At 38.2% G+C, this 24,556-nt stretch overlaps 1 protein-coding gene across 1 annotated transcript in view; it reads right to left on the reverse strand.

Annotated features, from left to right (window-relative positions):
• Positions 1-295: 295 nt before the first annotated feature.
• NXPH2 (neurexophilin 2) overlaps positions 296-24,556 on the reverse strand; it is a 66,314-nt gene continuing 42,053 nt past the window's right edge. Inside the window, exon 2 of the mRNA XM_034424460.2 lies at positions 296-4,329. Coding sequence (XP_034280351.1) covers positions 3,586-4,329 — 744 coding nt within the window. The 3' untranslated portion in view covers positions 296-3,585. The remainder of the gene's footprint in view (positions 4,330-24,556) is intronic.

A 24,556-nucleotide genomic window follows, 5' to 3' on the forward strand; every position in this document is an offset into this window, starting at 1 on the left:
CAGTTTTATTTAGTGATGTTTCACTTAACAACTGAGTTGCTACCCCCAACTATGGCTGCAAAATGAGGGTGCTTGTATTCGTTAAGTTGGTAGTAAATTTAATTAAATTTCCTAGCATACATTTATTTCTATAAATACTTTGTAAGGCATCAGGGTAATTTCACACATCAGTTTAGACATACTTCTAGTCTAAATTTTGATGTTATAAATCTCCTGTATCTAAAGCAAATATATTTGGACATCTACATTGAGAAAATGTACTGTACTTCAAAAGGAAATCTATTTTAAACAAATGACAGATTTAATCAACTCTCTTTATTTACATAGAAATATGTGTACACATATATTCTGTATTTGTACACATACATTTCTAAGTATATATACATGTATAATTTCCACAAACTCTACAATAAACAATCTCATTTGTATTTAAAGTAGCTACAGAATTGGGTAAAAATACAAGTTCAAAAATAACAGCTTACAACTAAATTACAAAATCACCCAATAACGAACTCATAAATTTTAGCAAGAAATCCTAGCTTATATACAGCCAGATCTAGGCCACATGATACAAATGTGAACTAGAAGTTTTAGTTAAATTTTTAGTTTAGTAATTTTCTTATTTGAGAAGAAAAAGCTGGGGGAAAATTAATTTGGCAAATCTCTTCAAGACAAAATAGGGAAATGATCAGGTTTTTGATCACATAAATGAAAACATATACATTTCCAAACTCTTAAATTTCTAAGACCATTTCTTTCTTTTAACGAAATGATTTTGAGCAAACATGTTCCTGCTGAACAGTGTGGATAGAGATAGGAACCAACTAGATATATAAATGCCTGGGATATGCTGGTTGGGAGGTGCTTATAATGCAATCTGGAGTTCCTCCTTGCTGAATATCATGGAAAAATGTCAATTTCCCCCAGATCCTGGACAGGAAGCCCTCTGTGTCAGACATGTAGGTGAGATAGCTGCTAATATTAATATCAAATAATATGGAATGGGCTACTTTCTCACTACATGCCAAATTACATTTCAATTTTCCTCTTCTTAAAGGGCTGATCATAACAAAAGCAAATCTAATGGTCTGGTCCTTACATTCAGCTATTTTCTTTCCTTACTGGTTCTTGATCTTTTGGGCAGAGAGGGTTTCCCCCCCTCCCTTCACAGGCAGAAATTTCACTTTACATACTTTGATTGCAGATGCCACTGCCATCCTGGATTTATTCCAAAAACCGTTTTGAATCTTTAATCTTATCCCTCAAATATGATGGTAAATTTATTGAGTATCTTATTATCAAGCTGTTAAGAGTTTGTCATTCATTTTGCAAAAAATGCATTACACTCATAGCATAATGAAACATAGCTGCCTCTGAATGTGGCTAACAGAGCAATCTCCTATCTTCTATGCACAGAAAACCTTTGAATCCCAAATGAAGCTGAGGGGGGTTTCATGCAATGTGAGAATGTTTGGTTATTACTTTTGTTGCAACAATAAATAACTTCTATCTCTTTCTATAGGTAGACATGCTAGAATCTGCTGTATAAATACTTGGGTGATATATCATCACATATGACAATCCCAAAACGCACAAAGGTTTCACAGTTTATATGCCTCTTTCATTTCGATTCTCTTGGGGATGAGGAGAATGAAGTTCTCAGAAGCTTTAGTGAGAGGGACAATTTCCATGTATCTTCTTCTCTCTCTTCAACTAAGCTCCAGAAAATGTGGAACAGATTTGTGAATGGGCAGACGCAAGGAGAAAAAAGAATCTATTTCTATCGCTGGGGAAAAAAATGATGGATATAATTGAATTTTCTCTGAAGCAATAGTTCTTGGAAAATTTTTAACAATTTTTTTTTAAAGTGATTGGAGGATTGAGATGATACTATCTCATTGATGAAGCCTACCGGGTTTGAGATAAGTTAATGCCTAGGTCACCTGGAAGCTACCTGATTTCAACCAATTGATTCATATCCAACGGAAAATGAAAGTATTTACATAAGCAAGTCTTATGTAAAAGATTCATTTTGAAAAGATTCACTGCTTTGAAAAATTAAACAAATGTACGTCGTCTGGAAATTTAGTCAATGAAAGCAAGGTGGTAAAAATCTCATTATAATTTTATGTTAGGTTTCCTCTTCACGGGTTTTTCTATAATGGTCCTGGCAAGGGTTTATGATACTAAAAAGCAAATTCCATTTGTATTTCAATGATTCCACTGCAGAGAGGGAGATTATCATGCCTGCTTCATTATCTCAATGAAATCAGAGTTATACTTTATTGCACTGAATGAAAACAGCCCCCTTTAAAGACCTTGTGATTTTAATTTTAGTAAGCTTTCAGAATGGCAAAATTGGTAGAGACCCCAATTTCTGAATTACACAAATAGATTGAGGACAAAGCAGTTTCAATACAGAACACATTTTCTCAATATTTTTGCATTAAATGGACATTTCAGTAGAATTCTGTCCTATCAAACTAACCGTTTTTTCTACCCACTGATTTTGAAAACAAAATCCCTGTGTTTACTACTTTTCAAGCTTGAAAATGTCTGCAAATCTGTATAGTGGGCAACATATCCACAGACACATTTTTATCCAGTTCTTTGCTCCTATTACAACATGTACTTTACCGATATAAACATGGCTTTAGAGGTGTGCAACTAATTTACCCAATTGTTACATAACGGGCACAGTTTTGTCAGATTATAGCTAGAATTGTTGTAGGTATTTAATAAGCAAAGAATATTGCTTGTGAATGATTCATTCACGAACAAATTATGCAAATCTCATAGAAATTCTTCTAATTTTAAATTCCTATAGAATTTTTGCCTAAGTTTTAAGCAAAATTCATGGCAGCACATCTGAGAGATTTCTTTCTCTGAATGTTTCTCCCTAATCTCATAAAAAAAAAGTTTAGCTACTTTCAGAATCCATTTTGATAACATCTCTACATGTTAGAGAGCCTGAATATTACCTTTGACAAATTTGCTGGCACTGGCAGTTTAACATTCCTAAAATGCTAACAAAGAATGTTTTTTCCAATACTACCAGCTGAATCTGCTGTTGCAGCAAGTCTTAGTAAGAGATCATTTGTGTCTCTTCCTTGCAAAGAATTTGGCTTTTCGCACTTATCTATATACTATTAATATTTGATAAGACCTGACACAATGAGAAATTAAATACAAATACTGTATTGTGAAAAAGTGAAATTTTGATTTTTGGATATTGAAATATTTATGATAACAGCAAACCCTTCAGGCTGGTCCACTCATTCAGTGATTCATCATGAAATTACAACTGCATGGCCAAATAGGGACTCAGATCTGAAGTCTTATGAAAATGTTACGTGGTGCTCGATCATGATGGCTCATTGACATATGCAAGTTGCTACATGATGTTCTAGTCACCAAGTGAAGAACATGCATGGGTGAACCAGCCCACAAGTGGTAATTTTCCTTTAGGGAGAAGCAAGCTGCTTAGTTAACCTGATTAAGAACAATGCCTTAAGAAATTTAAAACTAGAATTTCAGACAGATTTTTTTTCCTGATATAACAGTCACTGATGAAGAGAGAGTACATCATCCAGAGGATAAATATGGTGTCTCACTGTGATAGTTGTAATCAGGGCAGACCTTCTGCACTAGTTTGTAATCAACACTGTAGAAAGCAATGTAAATACAGATGACCTTAAATGGTTTAGAACATAACCAGGACACATGGCTTTGAGTCTGCTCTTGGTAGCAGATTTTTGAAGGGTCAAAGTTACACAACGCGGTTTTCTTAGCCCTGTCAGTTTTCTCATACTCAATTCGGCAGTTGAAAGACTTGGATTCCTTAGTCTCTAGAGTTGACTGAGGGGAAGATTCAAATTCCACCACCTTGGAAGGTGGCACCAGGCTTACAGAAACATTTCCAAGGCCTGTTGAATTGTGCCGGAAATAAACACTAAAGGTTCCATTGCCATGATCGACAATCTTCCCTGTTATCAGAAGATTCAACTTCACAGTTTTGATGTTAGAATGGAAGTCGCCCCATCCAAACATTTTTTTAAACTTTCCAGTTTTCACAATTGGTCTGCGTTTAGTTCGCGCAAGAGATTCCTGAACTTCAGTGATATTGGATAGCCAATCCCAAAAGTTGTCTGTGTTGTCTGAATATGGCATCCGCCCATGTTTCATTGTTGGAGAGGGCTTCACAAAAAGGCGTAAAGGATTGATGATCCGAGAATGAACTACATTAGCAACCAAAGTATCCGCAGCATCTTTATCCTCCCAGTCCAATAAGTCTGTGGCCTGGATGATTTGCTTAGCATCACAGAATATCTGTTTCAAAAGAGAAAGAGAAAATAATTTAAGAATCAGAAATACAGTGGTTTTTTTAATCATTGCTTTCTTTTCAGAAAGAAAGTACACAAAAGTTTACAACATTGCTGAGCTATTGTACAATGTTCGGATTAACTGAGCTAATTCTTGTTGTATTCTATTCAGAAGTTATTCCTCTCTTATTACTGTCAGAGCTGTGAATTTTCTACAACTGGCTTGATAATGAATCAAATTATTTATGTTTCCTTCTCAAACTCTCATTAAGAACTATTTCACCTTCTCTTTATATAATCTTATGATGTAAATGTGTGAGACTATTCGTTTTCTTTTTGTATCATGTATTTTAGATTATAAGGCATTACTATAAAACAGATAACTCCTTGAATTGTTTTACAGGAGGACTATATATACACATTGTAAATAAAATAAATATCTAAATTGGAAGTACTTCATGAATAAGTGATAGCACTCGTTAATTATTCATTCATGAATATTTTAAGAATCATAATGTTAAACACAGCAGTTTTACATGCAAAGTGCATCACAAATTTTTGATAAGTTTTACTAGTATAATTGTACTAGTATAAAAAGCTTTCTTTTTTCAAAAAATATGTTGTAAAATTATTTATTTATTTATTTAAGAAAATTTATATGGCTGCCCAATTCACTCTCAGTGATTCCAGGCAGCTTACAAATATAAAAACCTAATATAAAAACAATAATATGCAATACCACCCCCCACCCCCGTGACAACAATCGATCAATCAATCAATCAATCAATCAATCAATCAATCAATCCATAAGCCACTTGATGGGCTCCATCCCACTCTGGGTTGCCCAGTTCTATTGGCAAAGCCAGGTCTTCAAGGCCTTGCAAAACAGTGTCAAAGCAGGGGGCAATCTTATCTCCACAGGAAAAATGTTCCATAGGGAGGAAGCCACCACAGAGAAGGCCCTTCTTCTTGGTCCCGCTAAGATGTACCTCTTTAGGAGAGAGGACCTGTAACCTTCCCTACCTTCCCATCTAGTGGGTTTAGTAGATGTGACCGGGTAAAGATGATCCTTCAAGTAACCTGGTCCCAAACCATGTAGAGCTTTGAAGGTGACAATCAGCACCTTGTATTGGACCCAGAAGCAAATCAGCAGCCAATGCAACTCCCACAGGAGACATGTGCACATCTAGGCCGGCACAAAACCACAGGGATTGCTGTATTTTGAACCAATTCTGGATACTTTTCAAGGGCAACTCCATGTAGAGCATGTTGCAATAATCAATATGGGAGGTGTCTAGGGCTGTGAGCGACTGTGAGCAGGGATTAAACAATACTTACTTAACATTGCTTAACAGTTACTAAATATTATTTGTTTATTGTTTCTGTATAATTTTATTATTGTTTCTATATGACAACATACATTGTATATTTATCCAATCACATTTAAATGTAAGAGATAAGGTCCATAAAACTTTGGTAGTGAAATGATATGCAATGAAGGAGGGATACTATATTATTGAATCCTTCCAGAAAACTAGAAATGCCTCTACTCTGAACTGAGAGATGATTAATAGTGAAATACAGCAGACTTAAATTGTTTTACTAGTCAACTTGTCCTAAAAGTGGGCTAATTTTCTGTTTTATGAGTATTGGATTAATCTTTTTTTTTTGTATGTATGCAGCATTTTCAGAATTATTGTATTTGGAAAGTACATTATTTTAAAATATTAATGGGTTTTGTGATTTAATTAATGCTTATTCTAGGTTAATCTAACTGTGAATATGTATAAGAATATTTTGATTACTGTTTCATCTCTTATTAAAATGATTGTAATTGTTATCACAATGTATTCTTATATAAAACTAGTATATTATGTGTGTCTGCATAATATCCAAATACATGTTTTATTTGCAATTAAATAATACAAAGCAATATTCCCATGGAATTGTCCATATTCCTTAATTAAAAATCCTTCCTTCATACAACTTTGGTTTATTACTATGTTCCAGCCTTTAGAAGGCATGTGAAAAATATTTCAGTTTCTATAAGGCTTTTCCTTAACTTTTTACTTAAGAGTCCTCAATAATTTACATTTTTCAATGTTTCAATATATATTTTATAGCGCTTTCTCCCCTCTATTTCTGCCCCATGACACAAGCAAATTACAAAATTAAGTTGACACCTGATGTTGAGAGAAGATACTCAAATATATTTATTTTTCTTTTTTTGTTTACAATGCTGTCTTGCCTTAAATAAACACCAATATGGTATCAAATTCTACTTGGAGTGAGTTTTAGTGACATTAGTACAAAAACCAAAAGTATAGTCTGGCTGGAAAATGACCCAGCCCTTATTTCTCTCAAGGCATCTGTGTTAAGAGGTAAGCAAAACACTTTCAAAGTATATTCTTGGCATATAATGTACACTTACACTATCTCCCCTTCTATAGGTACCCTGTTTCACCCAAAATAAGACATCCCCTGAAAATAAGCCCAATCAGGCTTTTGAGCGCATGGCAATAAGGCCAAGCGCTTATATCCAAAAAATATAAGATAGGGTCTTATTTTCGGGGAAACACGGTAAATGTCTCAAAACAATTTATGTATTTAATATGACTGCCCATCTCACTATAGCAACTTTATATGGCTAATTAACATATAATAGCATAATACAAAAAGGCAGTAGTGGTACAGAAAACAAGGTATCATATATTCAGGATTATGAATGGGTTTCAACTAATTTCCCAGACCTCAAGCATGAGAACACATCAATATCTCTAAAGCCTTCCAAAAGACTAACAAAGTTGGGGCAAAATGGATTTTGGTGTCAAAGGGCAGGCAATGACAAACTTTGACAGGACCCAAAACATACTGGGACCTAGGCACATTAATAGCCAGGTATAATGAAAACAACTTCCATGTTCTTCATCTTACAAAATGAATCACATGTAGTTTATTTCGTCTACACTATCTTCCCAGATGTTGTGACAAATAGAAATAGTATCCCCCTCCACCAGCAATGATATCATGATCCATGATGATGCTATACTGAAACCACTGCATTGCCCTTCTTTCCTGGTTAGAGTGGGGGCCATTCTAATATCTAGGGGAAGAGAGAGGGAGCCACCACGGAGAAGGCCCTTCTTCTGGGTCCCACCAGGTGTATCTCCCTAGGGGATGGGAACCATAATATTCCCTGCCTCCCCACTCTGATGGGTCGAGTAAATGTGACCGGTAAGAGACGGTCCCTTAGATAACCTGGTCCCAAGCCACGAAGGGCTTTAAAGGTGACAACCAGCACCTTGAATTGCACCCGGTAAATTGGCAGCCAATGCAGATCCCGCAGGAGAGGTGATACATGTGCACACCGGGGTCTGCACAAAACCATGTGGGCCGCTGCATTTTGCACCAACTGGAGCTTCTGGATGCTCTTCAAGGGCAGCCCCATGTAGAGGCATCCCCATCTAGACTGTTGCAATAGTCAAGACAGGAAGTGACTAGGGCATGAGTGACTGTGAGTATGAATTGTTGGTCCAGGAAAGGGCATAACTGGCACATAGTTTAGTTTAGTTTAGTTTATTCATACTTATATGCTGCCCTTCTCCTGAAGGACTCGGGGCGGCTCACAACAATAAAACAATAGAACAATAAAAATTAGCACTAAAATAATCCAATTAAAATCCCCAACAGGTTAAAACTAACAACTCCCAGCAGATCAGGAGATTTGTTGGAAAAGCCATGTTTTCAGATCACCGCAGAAAGAGCGGAGGTCGGGGGGCCGTCTGGAGTCCAGTGGGTAATTCGTTCCAGAGGGTCGGTGCGCCCACAGAGAACACCCTCGTCCTCGGCACCACCAGCTGACATTGTCTGGCCGATGGCACCCGGAAGAGGGCAGTCCTATGTGAGCACACTGGTTGGTGGGAGGCCGGTAGGACATGGTCCTGCAAGTACCCCGGGCCCATGCCATGAAGGGCTTTATAGGTAAGTACCAGTACCTTGAAGTGGATCCGAAGAACCACCAGTAGCCAGTGCAGCTCACGCAGGAGAGGTGTAACACAGGAGTAATGGGAGGCTCCCGTAACAACCCGCGCGGCTGCATTCTGGACCAGCTGGAGCCTCCGGGTGCATCACAAGGACAGCCCCATGTAGAGGTCATTGCAGTAGTCCAGACGGGAGATAACGAGAACATGAGTGACTGTACGGAGGGCATCCCTAGCTAGGAAAGGTCGCAACTGGCGCACCAGGTGAACCTGTGCAAAGGCCCCCCTGGTCATGGCCGCCAGATGGTCAAGCCGCGAATCCAGGAGGATGCCAAGATTGCGAGCCCTTTCAGAGGGAGTAAGCAATTCCCCTCCCATCAAAAGTGGTGGGGCCACTAGATCATGGGATGCCGACATCCACAGCCACTCCATCTTGGAGGGGTTGAGTTTGAGCCTGTTCCTACCCATCCAGACCCGCACCGCCTCCAGGCACTTAGACATCACGGAAAGGGCATCCCTGGGTTGGTCCGGGATGGAGATGTAAAGCTGGGTATCATCAGCATACTGATGTAAAATACCTCACCCCGAAACTGCGAATGATCTCACCCAGTGGCTTCATATAGATGTTAAAGAGCAAGGGGGAGAGAACCAATCCCTGAGGCACCCCACAAATGAGGGGCCCCGGGAGGATCTCTGTCCCCCTGCTCAGACAAACTGCGTACGGCCCGAGAGGTAGGAGGAGAACCACTGTAGAACCGTGCCCTCCACCCCCAACCCCCCGAGTCGTCGCAATAGGATACCATGGTCGATGGTATCAAAAGCCTCTTAAAGGGGCTTTAAGCCTCCTCCTTAAAGAGGAGTAACCCCTGTCCCGGGCCTGCCAGAGATCATTCACCAGGGCGACCAATGCTGTTTCCGTGCTGTGTCCGCACCTGAAGCCCGATTGGTACGGGTCTAGGTAATCCATTTCCTCCAAGAATTGAGGAAGTTGGTGTGCCACCACGGACTCAACAACCTTCGCTATAAAGTGAAGGTTGGAAACGGGACGAAAGTTGTTTAGGGAGGCCGGATCCAGGGCAGGCTTCTTGAGAAGGGGTCGAACCACCGCCTCCTTCAAGGTGGCGGGAAGACCCCATCCCTCAACGTAGTGTTGACAATCACCTGGATCCAGTCTCCGGTCACCTCTCTGGTTGCCGCAACAAGCCAGGAGGGACACGGGTCCAACAAACACGTTGAGGCCCCCAATCTTTCAACAATCCTGTTCACTTCATCTATGGATACTGGGTCAAAGTCAACCCAGATGTTGCCTTCAAGACTTGCTCCCATCTCCTCGCCAGATCCTGCCCAGTCAGAGTCCAAACCCATCCGGATCTGAGCGATTTTGTCTTGCAGAAATTGAGCAAAATCCTCAGCACTGCCCTGCAAGGGGTCCTCCCTCGCTCCCTGATTAAGAATAGAGCGGGTCACTTGGAACAAGGATGCTGGGTGATTTTCTGCAGACACAATGAGAGCGGCGAAAATTATGACAGTTGGACTAGAAGACCTCTAAAGTCCCCTCCAATTTTTTTATGTTCTAACTCATCTGATTTTTCTGCTTGGAGATTAGGATTTATTTGAAAAAAGATGGCAGAGGATATTGCAGTTAGGCATTACTCAAGTCCTCTGGGCATATCCACAAGGGGTCTTTCCAACATCATTATTACCTATTTTTTAAAAACAGGAAATGCCAGGAACTGCATCAAAGGTTTGACAAAAAAGATATTGTTTATTGCTAAAAAAAAGAGGACACCTTTTCAATTGTTTATGAGTAATTAAATTATCCACATTCAATAGCTTAATTTATACCTAAATCCTAAACTTAAATCCTTTTGAGTGAAAATTTTAGAGGTGCATATTCTCATCCTTCTTTTCTTGGAAGTAATAATTTTAAGAGTGTTTTCCTTATAGTTTCCATCGATACAAGTTTCCACTAGATCAGGACAAGCTTCAACCAATACACAAATTTTAGAAAAAAATGAAACAGGAGATACAGAACACAAAGTTGGCTGTGGAGATGGAGGCCACATCTTGTTCTGCCCCAGCTCCAGATTTCCAAGGATTGTGACACACACCAAGGGTCCTTATCAAAGTCATAACATATCAAGAATAAACAAAGTCCGGCAAAGGTTGGCATCCAGCCCAGAAAACAAGATACAATAAGATACTCACTCTCCAAAATGCTCTGTAATAATTACACGTTGTTTCCAGCAAGAAATTACTATCTGCGTGCGACTTAAATAGGCTAAGGAAATGGCCAATTATCCTTAAACCTTACTCTCGAGGAGACCTCCTCCTCCTGAGTTGCCACTCCTGCCTTTTGGCAGCCCTGCGTGCTCGAGCATTGAGGAGAGGCTCCTCCACTTCACTCTCTCCACTTGAAGGAGCCTCTGGAGGTTCTGAAGGCCCTGGCTGAGTCTCTGCCTCTGGCACCACATCCTTTTCTGTCTCCTCGCTGTCCGATGCGAGCGCCGGCTGCGCCGGCTGCTAGCACAACCCCACACCAGCCTCCTTGTCGCCGGGATCAGCCATGATCCACGCAGGCTGCTAGTGGGCCACAACACATCTTTATTTTTAACACATCTTTTCCAAGAATTTGTATGATATGGCTCTCAAAGAAGTAAAGATAGTAAAAGTAGAGATTTTACCAAAAAATGTTTTCAGATCATAACCCATTTATGTTAGCTTATATTTTAATGTTTGTTTTTGAAATTTAATAAAGGCTTTTTTAAAAAAATAGCGTTGTGTTTGAGTTTTCGGTAGAGGTATATCCAAAATCCAAGTAGGAATTTGAATTTACAAATAGGTCTAATAAGTTACACGAGTCAACTCCCTACAGCATTTGAGATTTCAAATTTTGGTTCCCACCTACAAATTGATAAAGCACCTTCAGGTATTTACAGTTTTACTTCACTAATGAAAAGTGGCTAAAAATCCCTTGTTCAATAGTTTAGATAATTGGATTGTGTTAATTCTGTCCTGTCCTGTTTAGTTTACCAAAATGACAAGCTACCTCAAAGCAGGAAAATAGCAGGGAGGGAACCCTTTCATGAACAAATTTAGCAGCACATTAAATATTCTGCTTGTAAATAAATCTTTAAAAACAACTATCTTTAGAAGCTTAGGTACATCAAAATCTCTGCTAAAAATACTGAATGCAGACCCTACTCCATAAAAAATCAGTGATAAAGCTTCTACCAAAACCATATATCTTCTGAATCTTTAGGAAATTGTCAGAGCAGCATAATAGGAAAATGATAGAAAGTGGGTGAGGAATGACAGAAGTGAGCTATATATCAATATACTAATTGTAGATATTAATATTTTCCAATGTAATATATCATTTTCTGAAAAGGTAGCAGAGCTGATAAATGTTAGTAGCAACTTTAAACATGAGGGTAGAAAAAGGAAGATAATTATAAATTGTGCTCAGTTTTCCTAAAAGCTTTTTTTTTCTTTTATGGCCTTTTTAAAAATTGTTACTCAAAACACCATCCAACAGATGGAAGAGAGAACATCTAGAAAGCATAAATGGAAGTCAGATAAAATCTATACAGGATAATGGATATAAAAGGGCCCTCTTTTCCTTTTCTTATCTGTCAGTATATTGGGAATAATTTCTAGACGTACAGCAAAACTGTGGGAGACTTGAGTAAATGGTGCCACTTAACTTTAGGGTACTCATCAAATCCTTAACTAATAATTTTAGAAGATTCCAGCTGCATTTTTTCCTTCTTCTGATTTCCAATTCTGGTATGAATGTCCTGAATCTGATCTAAAACAATGGCATAAATATTAATAAAAAGAGTCAAAAATTGTGCAAAATGAGGGAGAAGCAACCTAGAGAAAAATCCGTTGTCCTCCAACTCAATTTAAATACACACACATGACAGATAATAGATAGCTGAGAGATAGAACTAATATATATAATAGTCTGTGTGATACATGGTAGATAGATGGTAGATAGGTAGACAGACAGACAGACAGACAGACAGACAGATAGATAGATAAGATAGATAGATAAGAGAGAGAGAACTAAATTTCTGTTTTCCTCAGCAAGGTTATAAAACCATAAAAGTATGATCCAGTGAAGTACAACAGTGCTCAGCTGAAATTAACCTTGCAACATCCCTATATGGCTCACACAGAATCCTAATTCAATTTGTTTATTTGGTTAAAATTCCAGTATTGTTTCATGAAGTTTCACAGATGATAGCAACAAACTTTTGTGAGAATTTAACCATCTCATGTGATTTTGATATTATTTATTTATTTTCCATTCTTTTTTCATGATTTCTTGAATCTGCCTCCCATCCTCGAAGCTTTTAGGGAAATGTGTCATCTCCTTCCAATGCTATTGAAAGTTTCTGTGCTTACCCTCTTTCCAATAACTTCTACCAAGTTTCAATATTGTTTGCCTGCCATTTTGTTATCTTCTCTATGCATTCTGCTTCTGAGCTTACATTTTCATTTCTGACTCATGACAAAGCTTATTCTTTATGTCGATGAAGATTCTCAGTCATCCATATATATATATATATATACATACATACATACATACATACATACATACATACATACATATATATATATATATATATATATATATATATATATATATACTGTATTTTTCAGACTATAAGATGTACTGGAGTATAAGACACACCAAGATTTTGAAGAGGTAAACAAGAAAAAAAAGTTTTTGCCCTCCCTGGCCCCCAGGAGCATCCCCGCAGGGTGCGCACATTTGTGCGCCCTGCACATTTGTGAACTGGTAGTGAAGGTAGGTGAATACCACCCCTGCCCCACGTGTCACGGTTTTGCCCTCCGCAGCCCCCAGGAGCACTCTGCAGGCCTCCTAAACCCTCTGCACGCCCCATTTTTGCAAAAAACGGGATGCGCGGGGTGGGGTTTCAGAAGGCCAAAAATGGCTGTATTTGGTGTATAAAATGCACCAACATTTCCACCCTCTTAAGGGGGGGGGGAGAGAAAGTGCATCTTATACTCCGAATAATACGGTATGTAACCGGAAAGCCAGTAAGGGTCATTTACTCTCCTCATCCTTCTCTTAGGTGAGTGGTTAAATGTGGCCTCCCTGGTGATCATGTGAAGTGGTCTTGATCTTTTTGAAAACTGATGAAAGAGCAGCATAAAAAAATGGGGGACAGGTTAGGCCTGAGGCCTCCACCTCTCTTGAGAGAAAGGTTTTCCACTTTAGGATAAACAGATTCCTTCATTTCCCTCTCAAACCATCTATCTTCCCTGTTGAAAATCTGAGCATTATGGTCCTCAAAAAAGTGTCCTTTTTCTTTTAAGTGAAGTAATACTGATTTTATAGTAAGTAGCAGCAAATTATACAAACTCGTTGACAGAAGACTAATGACTGCACTGATTTCAATGCCTGAAAACTATCTAGATGTGCATAGAATTACAGTGAGAACATCAAGTGCATTTTAGGTTTGAAATTATTTCCATGTTTTTCCTCTTATAAAACATAATATTTCGTGATTATTATGAAGACCAATTAGAACATTTGGAAATAGCTTGATTGAACTTCAAGAATTTCACAGGCTACTCATCTGGCTTTGATGCAAATCTTATTAAGAAAACATGATTTGTTCTGCCTCCACATTGGGATACCTATGAACAATAACATTTGTTTTACTTTTTGATAAAAGTGGGTGAAATTTGCAAAGTTAACAGAGAAGGCTGATAGTCAGGGTCATGTGATTTTTCACAGTGAATGCATTGCTTTGCTTAATGACTGAAGGAGAAGTAAAATCATAAGCCTGTCATGGCCATGTGATTTTGTCCTTTGAGACCATGGCAGTCAAATTGACATCCCCAAATGTGGTCACTAGGTGAGGACTACCTCTACAAACACAAAGGTTTATTTGGAAAAGAAGACTAGCTTCAGGAAGTTTATGAAGGTGCAAATACTTTAACATTTTGGGAATTTAAAAATAATGTCTTGCCATCCTGCTCCAGTTATGGTGACTTAGCAGTAGTTTGCATAAACTATAGTTACAGAAGCTTCCTATTGAATAAGCAGGAGGTAGCGCTTGATTTCTCACCTCATTTACTAAGCCATGAGTACTCGTGTTCTAAGTATATATTCACAAAGGTAATAAAATCACACAAACAGCCCCTTTGGGGGGAAAAAAACCACCTTTAAGTATCTTCCATACTACTTGCAAAAGCAAAAGATTAGAATGAAGGAATTTTGACAGAGTTATTGCCTGACTGAAAGCTGTAATTTCAGCACAGATGTAATTGGGAGCTATAAAGAACATTGCCTTCACTGTCTGTTGAGAGTATCTATACTCAACTGTTGACCAGCCAACCCAGAACAAGTAGATGATATTTTCCAAAAGCAAATTGTAGGTCTTGCAAAGGCTCGTAATAATGATTCAAATAGTGGTGGGTAACATTTGTTGAAAAACAATATCTGCCTTTCCAAGTTCTTGGATAGGAAGGATTCAATAAGTGGACAAAAATTTCAAATCTAGTCTAAACATCTGGTTGGCTAACCATATTAATATGGTGAATAACATAATAATATAATATAATAATTGCTCACAATAGTTTCCTTTTTTTTCTACTTGGCATAAATTTATCGAGAGTTTTTGCACAGAAAGTACCATTGGAAGGGAAAGGCTCAAAATCTGTAATAGAGCTTTAAAATCCATGAATACACTTTGGTACTATTCAGTGTGTTTATGCTTCTGTAACAAAATCCCTGATCCTATGTTAGACTCAGGATTCATTTGAGACAGACCATCATATTGCGTTTCCCCGAAAATAAGACCCTGTCTTATATTTTTTTGAATCCTGGAATAAGCACTTGGCCTTATTGCCCTGTGCTCAGAAACCCAATTGGGCTTATTATCAAGGGATGTCTTATTTTGGGGGAAACGGTAGAAAGCTACGATGAAGAAATCACATAGAGTGCTTTTTCATCATAAAATGAAGATAGGTAAAATGTAATAGTAGAGCCGAGATCTCCAAACTTGGCAACTTTTAAGACTTGTGGAATTCAACTCCCTGTTGCAATATTTTCAGGATCAGACTCAATAAAGATAATAGAAGTTAAAGCTTTAAATATATTTCTTTTTAATTATGATAGGCATTCTATATTCACTGAATATTCAAGGTAGAAGCAACGAGAATGGTGAGGGTGGCTCCTTATATATACAAGGGGTGGAGTTAGGAATGGGAGTGGTAAGTTATGAATACATTAAAGTCCAAAGAATAAGTTAACCTCTGATGTTCCATATATACATTATTTACACATTGGAGAATAAGGCATTTACATCTGACAAATCCCCCTCTAAATGCCGGTTCGTTACACAACACCAATTACATTCTGATTCAGGACAATATAATACATATAATTTAGAAGTTAAATATTTGTGTTGTTTAGAAGGTAAGGGTTTTGTTAATATGTCAGCTAATTGTTCAGAAGTATCGCAATGTATTGCTTTAATGAATCCGTCTTGAGACAGTTGTCTCACATGCTTAAACTTTATATCAATATGCCTGGACCTTTGTCCAATTGCATCGGATCTGGATATTTCAATGGCCGCTTTATTGTCTTCATGCATAATAAATGGTAAGGTGGGTTTCTTCCAAACATCAGTGATCAGATCATTGAACCATACAAGGTTATTTGCAGCTTTGGACAAACAAACATATTCCGCTTCTGTAGTAGAAGTGGCTACTAGTTCTTGTTTACCAGTATACCAGTAAACTGGACAATCATTCAATAGAAAAACATAACCAGAAGTACTCTTTCTGCATGATGTATCACCAGCCCAATCTGCATCAGCATAACAAGTAATTTTTGGTCCTCTGTCATTATTGGGTTCCAACATTAAACAAAAATCTAATGTACCCTTCAGATATCTTAGAATTCTTTTGACAGCTTCCCAATGATACAAGGTTGGTTTACTAACATATCTTGACAATAGATTGAGAGGTAATGCAATATCTGGCCTAGTCCAATTAGATATATAAAGGAGTGAACCTATAACTGATCTGTAAAATGTGTTGTCTTTAAACTCAGGGGAAGATTCATCAGTGTTTCTAAGAAAATCAGTTTGCATAGGGGTGTCACAGGTTTTAGCATTATTTAAGTTACATTTGTTTAGGAGTTCGATGATTTTATCTTTCTGTGTAAGTTTGAATCCCCTTTTAGTTTTGTTAATTTGCACACCAAGGTATTTATTCACTTTACCCAGAGATTTCAGTGAGAAGTGTTCATTTAACTTATTTACAAAGATTTCCCTGCTCTCTTTGTGCTTTCCAATGTATAAAATATCGTCCACGTAAATTAATACAAATTCAATATGATCATTACTCTTTTTTACAAAGAAACAGTTATCAGCAGTGGTGGCGTTGAAATCCATGGTCTTAAGTACTTTTACCAAGCAATCGTACCATCTTTTGCCGGATTGCTTTAATCCGTACAGACTCTTATTTAATAACCAAATTTCGTTCTTATTAGTGTATTGACTGTGTGGTGCTCTTACATATATTTCCTTATCTAATTTTGCATGTAAGTATGCGGTCTGTATGTCATATTGGAATACGTCCAGATTGAGTGCAGATGCTACTACAAGGGCTGTTTTGACACTCTCTGTTCTCACTGTGGGTGAATATGTATCAGTATAGTCTTCTGGATATTTTTGTGCATAGCCTTGTGCAACTAGTCTAGCCTTGTATAAGGTATTGCCTCCTTCTAAGTTCTTAATTTTATAAATCCACCTGGTACCTATAATTGTTTTATCCTTAGGTGCGATCGCAGGTGTGAATACATTTAATCCTTGTAAACTTTCCATCTCTTTTTCCATAGCTAGTTCCCATTTTTCTCTTTCTTCATGTGGAAGTTTCAATATTTCTTCATATGTATTAGGTGTTATTTGTTCTCCATTCATATGCATTATGTAATCTTTGTATTTATTTGGTATTTGGTTTCTATTGTTTCTAATAGTTCTTTCAGGCTTGCTATGGTTATCATGCAAATATCTAGCTTCCTTTTTTGTTAATGTGTCTGTCTTTATTTTATGCTGACTATTAGTCCAAGTTTTGGTTTTGTTCTTACTTTTGTTAATATTTTGATTTTCTGTTGTTCCTTCCTCGCAAGATATCGTATCTTTACATTTATTAGGAAATATTTCATTAAGGTGCAATTTTGACCAATTGGCCTGTTCATGGAACACAGCTGTTCTGGATACTATAAATTTGTTATTACTATCAATAAATCTGTACCCTTTGGTTCCAGTTTCGTATCCCATGAATCTTAATCTCCTGGATACGTTTTCTCCCTTTCTCCTCAATTGTTTAGGTATGTGTACGTCTGCAGTGACTCCAAATATGTGCATGTGTGATAATTTGGGTTTTCTATTGTACATCACCTCATATGGTGTCTTATTCACAATACTGGACCAGGTTCTATTTTGAGTGTAATTCGAATAATGTAATGCCTCTGACCAAAATTGTTTGCCTAAACCAGCATCCTCTAATGTGCACCTAATCATGGTTTGTAGTGTGGAATTTTTCCTCTCTGCAACTCCATTTTGAAATGCAGAAAAAGGATTGGACGTGAAATGTAACATTCCTCTATCCTTTAACCATTGGGAGAATTCTTTAGACATGAACTCACATCCCCTATCTGTCATAATTTGCTTTATTCTGATATTATGTTGTGTTTCTATACGTTTGTAGAATTCCTTAAATTTCTGAAATGTTTCATCCTTGTGCTTTAATGTGTAAACAAAACCATATCGGCTGTAGTCATCCACTATTGTTAGGAAGTAACGTTTTCTATAGGTAATTGAGGGACTTAATGGACCAACTAAGTCCATATGTACCAAATCAAAAATATTGTTAGTTGATCTGTTAGATTTTTTTGGTCTGGGACTGGTTTTTAGTTTGGTGGACTTACATACTGAGCATTCCAAATAATTTTCACAATTTTTTATTTTGACACCTTCTGCGTGTTCAGTCATTTTTTGTACTACAGGAAAGCTTGCATGTCCTAACTTCCTGTGTAAGATGTGAGCACACTCATCATGAATTGGTTTACCTATTTTTGGTTTCTTTTCCTTGTATGTGTTTTTGTGATCATGAGTTATTCTACACTCATCATTGTCACTGTTACTGACATTTTCATCATCTGCTTCAATACAATCTTCCATATTTGAATCAATGTTATGTAAACATCTTTCTTTAGTTATCAGATAGGGTAGACCTCCTTTTATCATTACAGTACCTACATTTGTTTTGTTCTTTTCTATAGTTGCTTTCCCCTTTGAGAAAACTATATTGATATCAGATTCTCTGCTTAATTTTATGGCACTTAGTATGTTGTGAGGTATTTCTGGGATTAATAATACCCCCTCTATTTTCCCTAGACCAGGCAAGGTCACATTTCCTTTGCCTAGTACTTGAACCTTTTCTTGATTAGCTACCTTTATCACAAACTTATCTTTTATAAATGAATATAATATACTTTTGTTGTTGGTGGTGTGATTTGTTGCACCAGAATCAATAAGCCAATTGTTATTCTCATCCTGCTGTGTTCTGGTGCTGTCTTGTTTATTTAGCCCATTCAGTGACCCAGATTTCCTCTCTTTTGAATTTTCTCTACCCCCTCTACCTTCTTTGTAATTTGGTGGGCTTCTATATTTGTGTCTATCTGTGGAAGATTGTCTGTAATTATATTTGCTCCTATATTCTGGTCTATGTCTCTCTCTTGAGACTTTGGGGCAGTCTCTTCTACTATGTTCCCTGGATCCACAATTGTAGCATCTAAAGGCCTCATTATGTTTATCTTGAAAGACTACTTTCCTAAAAGGTTTGTGGTCTGTTTGGTTACTGGATCGATTTTTTCTTGAATTGTCTTCTGCTATCAATTTGTTAGATAGACTTTCTATGGATAAATATCCCAAATTAATGGTATCTAAGTGTGACATAAAGCTATCCCATGATGGATCAAGTGAATTGATAATAACACTTTTCATTGTTTGATCTGAAATCACTTCCCCCCTCAATTGTAGCTCAGCTCTTATTTTGTTTAGATTTATCAAATGCTCACTTATAGAAACCCCTGGTTTTACTCTAGAGGAAAAGAAATCCTTAGACATTCTTGTGGTTGTAGCTACGCTATCGCTGTGAAATAGATTAAACATGCATTGAATTATTTCTGATACAGTTAGGTTTGGTTTGATGCTATGATACATTGCAGGAGACACGCTAGATATTATTATGAAAAATGCTCTATGATGTAAACAATCTATTTTTAAAGTCCAAGGTCTTCTTGGAGGGCTAGTTATAAAGAATAGTAAATTTTCTTTCATGAAAATAACCTGAAGCTGTTGATACCACTCTTGTAAATTAATGCCATCAATTCTAAGTTTTGGGAAGTCACTGGGTAAGTTACCTACATTATTCTGTCCATTACTTACAACCTGGGGCAGTCCGTGATCTCTCAAGTGCAGGAAATTACAGAACGGCATTGGGATGCTTGCAATGAGTCTGCGCGGTTCTCTGGCCAGTTCAAGTCCTTCTGGGTCGTCTACGTAGTTTCGCACATGCGCGTTGTTCATTTCTTCTTTGGTGGCGTCGTGGAAGGTTCTCTCCCTTTCAGCTCTCTCGATCCGCTCCTCCTCAGATGAGTCGGTCTCTGGCTCGGTTTTTGGGGTTCTGGTGGTGGTGACGGTTCTTTTCTTCTTTTTGTGTGCGTTGGTATTCGATTTTGTCTGTGGTGTAGGGCGAAATCGGCATGGCTCTCTGGGCTCGGGCGTCGTCGCTTTCGAAGTCAGGATGGGAGCGTGCAGGTCTTGAGTCGCCGGTTTGATTTCTTGCTTCTTCGTAGATGTCTTGGTAATTTTCAGTCTTGGCCCAAAAGCAGCAAAAAGCGTTTTCATTGCTGATTTTACTTGAGATTTTGTTAAATCGTCTTCACTTTCTGATTTTGGATCATCTGAAGAGTTTGAGACTTCTTTCTCACTTTCTTCGTCTGATAGTGTTTTTCGCGCCAGAAATTTTGAACTGAGCGTTTTGATTGGCTCTGCTCCATTCTCTTTTGAAGTTCGTTGAAACCAAGATGGCTGCCATTCAAAATTTCGCGCGGGATCACATCTTTTCTTTTTAACAACTATTTTCTCAGTAGTCATCTCACTTACGATTTTTTGATCTTTGGGTTTTTCTTTAATGACGTTTTTCTCTCTCGCTGCTCCGCTGTTCTTCAGCATCTCCTGGAGGTCCGCGATGAGACTTTCATCATTCTTTTGGCTTTTTAGTATCTTTAATATCTCTGACCTGAGTTCGTTATTTTCTATTTCGATTTCTTTCTGGTCATTATTTTCACTCATTAGTTCTTCTTCTTCAGTGGTGTATTCTTCGGATTCTCTCGAAATCGCATTGGTGGATTCGTTGATCATCTCTTGATCAGTTTCTATTTCTTTGCTGTAGGCCCTGGTGTTGGGCCTATCTTTCTTGGACATTTTTAATTACTTATTGAGTCAATTAACCATCCTCTGCTACCAGCTTGTTGCAATATTTTCAGGATCAGACTCAATAAAGATAATAGAAGTTAAAGCTTTAAATATATTTCTTTTTAATTATGATAGGCATTCTATATTCACTGAATATTCAAGGTAGAAGCAACGAGAATGGTGAGGGTGGCTCCTTATATATACAAGGGGTGGAGTTAGGAATGGGAGTGGTAAGTTATGAATACATTAAAGTCCAAAGAATAAGTTAACCTCTGATGTTCCATATATACATTATTTACACATTGGAGAATAAGGCATTTACATCTGACACTCCCACAATTCCATGCTGGCTGGGCAATTCTGGGAGTTGAAGACCATGAGTCTTAAAGTTGCCAAATTTGGAGACTCCTGTAGTAGAGTGTTGGAAGTAGACTTCCAATGGTTGTTCCTTCTTCATTCCTGCTTTTAAAAAAATATTTAAAATTATATGCATTTTGTATAAGCTTTTTTTTAAAAGCAACTGAACTAAGTGTTACTGATCAGTGCATTGAAAACATTTTTTATTTATCTTTTAAGAAGCGCCAAAGATTCTCATTTTTCTGGAAATGCCAATCCACATGCCAGTGCTTCAAAACTTCCTGGATAGCCCCCAAATTAGAGGGTTTTTTTGTGTTGCTGATTGAAACAAGCACAGCTAGCATTTGTTTCCAAATGGCATCAGCTGACCACTTCTACTGAGTTTTACTGTTTAATGTCCTCCCTTCCTGAGTATTTCTTTAATACCCGTGGATTTCATTTTACCTTTACTAAAATCAGTTCATTAAAATACTAATTTCAAATTGTAATTATATGTTGGTTAGCTCTGTTGGCTGAAAAACCTATAGTGCTGATAGCTGCCAAACTGCAAGTTCACAGATGTTTTACTCCCCAGGAGACACCACTGTGCTTAGAGGCAGTCCTCAAAAAGATTTAGAAAATGGACTTTTAAGAATAAAGCAATTTTTAAGTGATTGTAATCAGAAGAATTGTGGGCAATAAGAGAGAAACTAACAAGAAATAAATATATTAAATAATTTCTAATCTATGTCACCTAGCTTTGTTTAATTGTTTAAATTAAAATTGTTCTAAATCAGCTCTTGTGCTCTCTACTCAGTTTTAAATATTCTTAAATCTTTATAATCTGGATAAGCAAAGCATATTTTACTGAACAAATGAGGTTTCTGTTTAGACAGCAGGAACAGTTAATCAGTTAAGACTTAAAATAAAAAAAAATCTCTTTAGAATATGATGTAAGTACAGTAAACCTTTGACTGGATTGTTTAGTGTGAGGAAGGGATGTCTTCTAAAGCTGTGATAGAGAACCTGTGGCAAATGTGCCAGAGGTGGCACGCAGAACCCTCTCTGCTGGCAGGCACACCATCATCCCAAGTCAGATCTCTGTGGCATTTCTTTTATGAGCTTCTGTTTCCCTGCAAACGATGAAATAGAAGCTCATGAAAGAAAAAGATCTTACCTCTTGCCGCACTGCCGGTGTTGTGATGCCCCACCTCCCACCAGCCAGCTGGTATTTGGGTCTCTGCTGTGCATGCACACATGTCCACGTTTGTGCATGTCCACATATGCATGCGTTCATGCACGTCCATGTCTGAGCACCTTTCAGTTTGGGTATGCACACGTGTGCAGTTTGGGCACTCGGTGTCTAAAAGGTTCACCATCATTGTTTTAAAGCTTAATGTCTGGAATGTAGTAAGATTTTATGTGTACATAGTTTACCTTTTTACAAATATATAAAATTAAAACCAAGTACGTTTTTATGTTTGCATATAATGCCTGGTATATATGAAGTCCACTAAATGAAGTTCAATTGAAATTAAGGTTTACTATATTCATGTATACAACCAACAAGCTCTCAGCAGCTTAATGTGTTTCCAGAAATTGAAACCTTCAAAAATGCTATCGACCATGAAAGAAAGAATAAAAAAGGTCAGAGAAGGTTAATACTTCTTTGGGGAGTAACTGAAATTTTATAATGTGAGTTTTTGAGTTCTCTAGGAGTTTGCAGGTTGGATTTTTTAAAAAAAACAGAAAATGGGAGCAGAGAGACAACAAAAATGGAAAGAAACTATTGATGCTCAAAAGCCTGTATTTTCTAATTAACTTAAGACGGAGTGGAAAAATTTTGCTTGACGCAAAAGTTTAACAAGTTATGACTGCAATTGAAATTGTTGTTGCTAAGTGATGCAGTCATAAAGTGCAGTGACACATGACCACTTCACTTAGTGACAGCAATCTAGGCAGTCCCAGTTGTCACCAAGACTCATGGGTCGTTAAGTGGAAAGTGGAGGGAATCCCAGATAAGAAGTACAGGTATGCTCCAGGTAGGTAGGGGAGGCCTGGTGCTTCAGTTGGGGGAGAGGGCTGTTGCTAGGGTGTGAACTCAGGGAGGTTGGTGAAGGAAGGTGCAGGGTGCATGTGAGTGCAGGAAGGAATGAGCTTGTGTGTGTGAGAGAGAGAGTGTGTGTGATGGCTCCCTCAGGTGCTGGCTTGGATGATGAGGATGAAGCTCTGGGGGCATCTGACAGAGACTATGGGGAGCACAAGGGGGACATGGAAGGCTCTATGGCAGAATCGGATGGTCGGGGCAAAGCCATGCTAGGAACGTCAGAGGAATCTGAGAAAGAAAGAGCAGCCAGAGGCACAGCTGCAGCCAGTTAGTGCAGAAGAGGAGTTGCCGTCCCTGCCTGAGAGGTGCAGTCTCATCTCTCCTAATGGGGAGCACTGGTCAATGCTTAATTTACCTCAGCACTTAGAATCTGGGAGTTGTCAGAGACAATCTTTCATAATCCGTCCATCTATGAATGTTCTTCACTCATTGCCTTGTACTCACTGGGACCATTTGCCATCATTGTGCCTTGAACTCAAGTTGCCTTTGTTGTGTCTGGAACCTGCTGGAGTCGTGTTGCCTTTGTTGTGCCTTCAACACGTTAAAACTGTGTTTGCCTTGGCTGGGCCTTAAACCCTGAGCATTATGGGCCTGTTATCCTGCCAGCTCTGTTACTATGCCTTAGGTGCAGACAGACTGTGGCTTAATTTGCCAGCATTGTCTTCGCTATGTCTAGGTTGCTTGGAATGGACTTTAAATGACCGCTCACATGGAACTGGGACTTGGGGAATGACTCAGGGTTGGTTGTGTGAAATAAATAGACTTACTCCACTTGTGCTGTTTGTGTGGATATATGTGTGTGTGTACTGGGACAGGACAGTCTGTCAGTGTGAGCATAGGGAGACTGTGAAAGAGAGAACAGGATGTGTGCATATTTGTATACAAGTGTACAGCAGCCCATGAAGAAAGGTGCTGGTGCGTCTCTGCATGTGTGCAAGCACAAGGAGGCCAGCAAAGGAGGACATGGCATGCATGCCAGTAAGGGGGAGAAAGGGAACCTGGTGCATGTGAGTAAAGAAAAGCTGAAAGGGTGTGGAAACTTACCCAAGTGGCTTATGACCTTCCCTGCTGGCTAACTCACTGATTTTCCTTTTGGGAAGCTGGCAGGGAAGGCTACAAATGGTGACCATGGGATGTTGTAACTGTCAAACTGGTTGCCAAACATGCCAGAATTTTGAGGACCAGTCATGTCCCTTCATTCAGCATTGTTATAACTTCAAACAGATGCTAAAAGACTGGTCATAACTCAAGAACTACCTTTATCTAAATATATAG

Source organism: Pantherophis guttatus, chromosome 1, assembly GCF_059756535.1.
Source record: "Pantherophis guttatus breed Tessera chromosome 1, ASM5975653v1, whole genome shotgun sequence".
NCBI lineage: Eukaryota > Metazoa > Chordata > Lepidosauria > Squamata > Colubridae > Pantherophis > Pantherophis guttatus.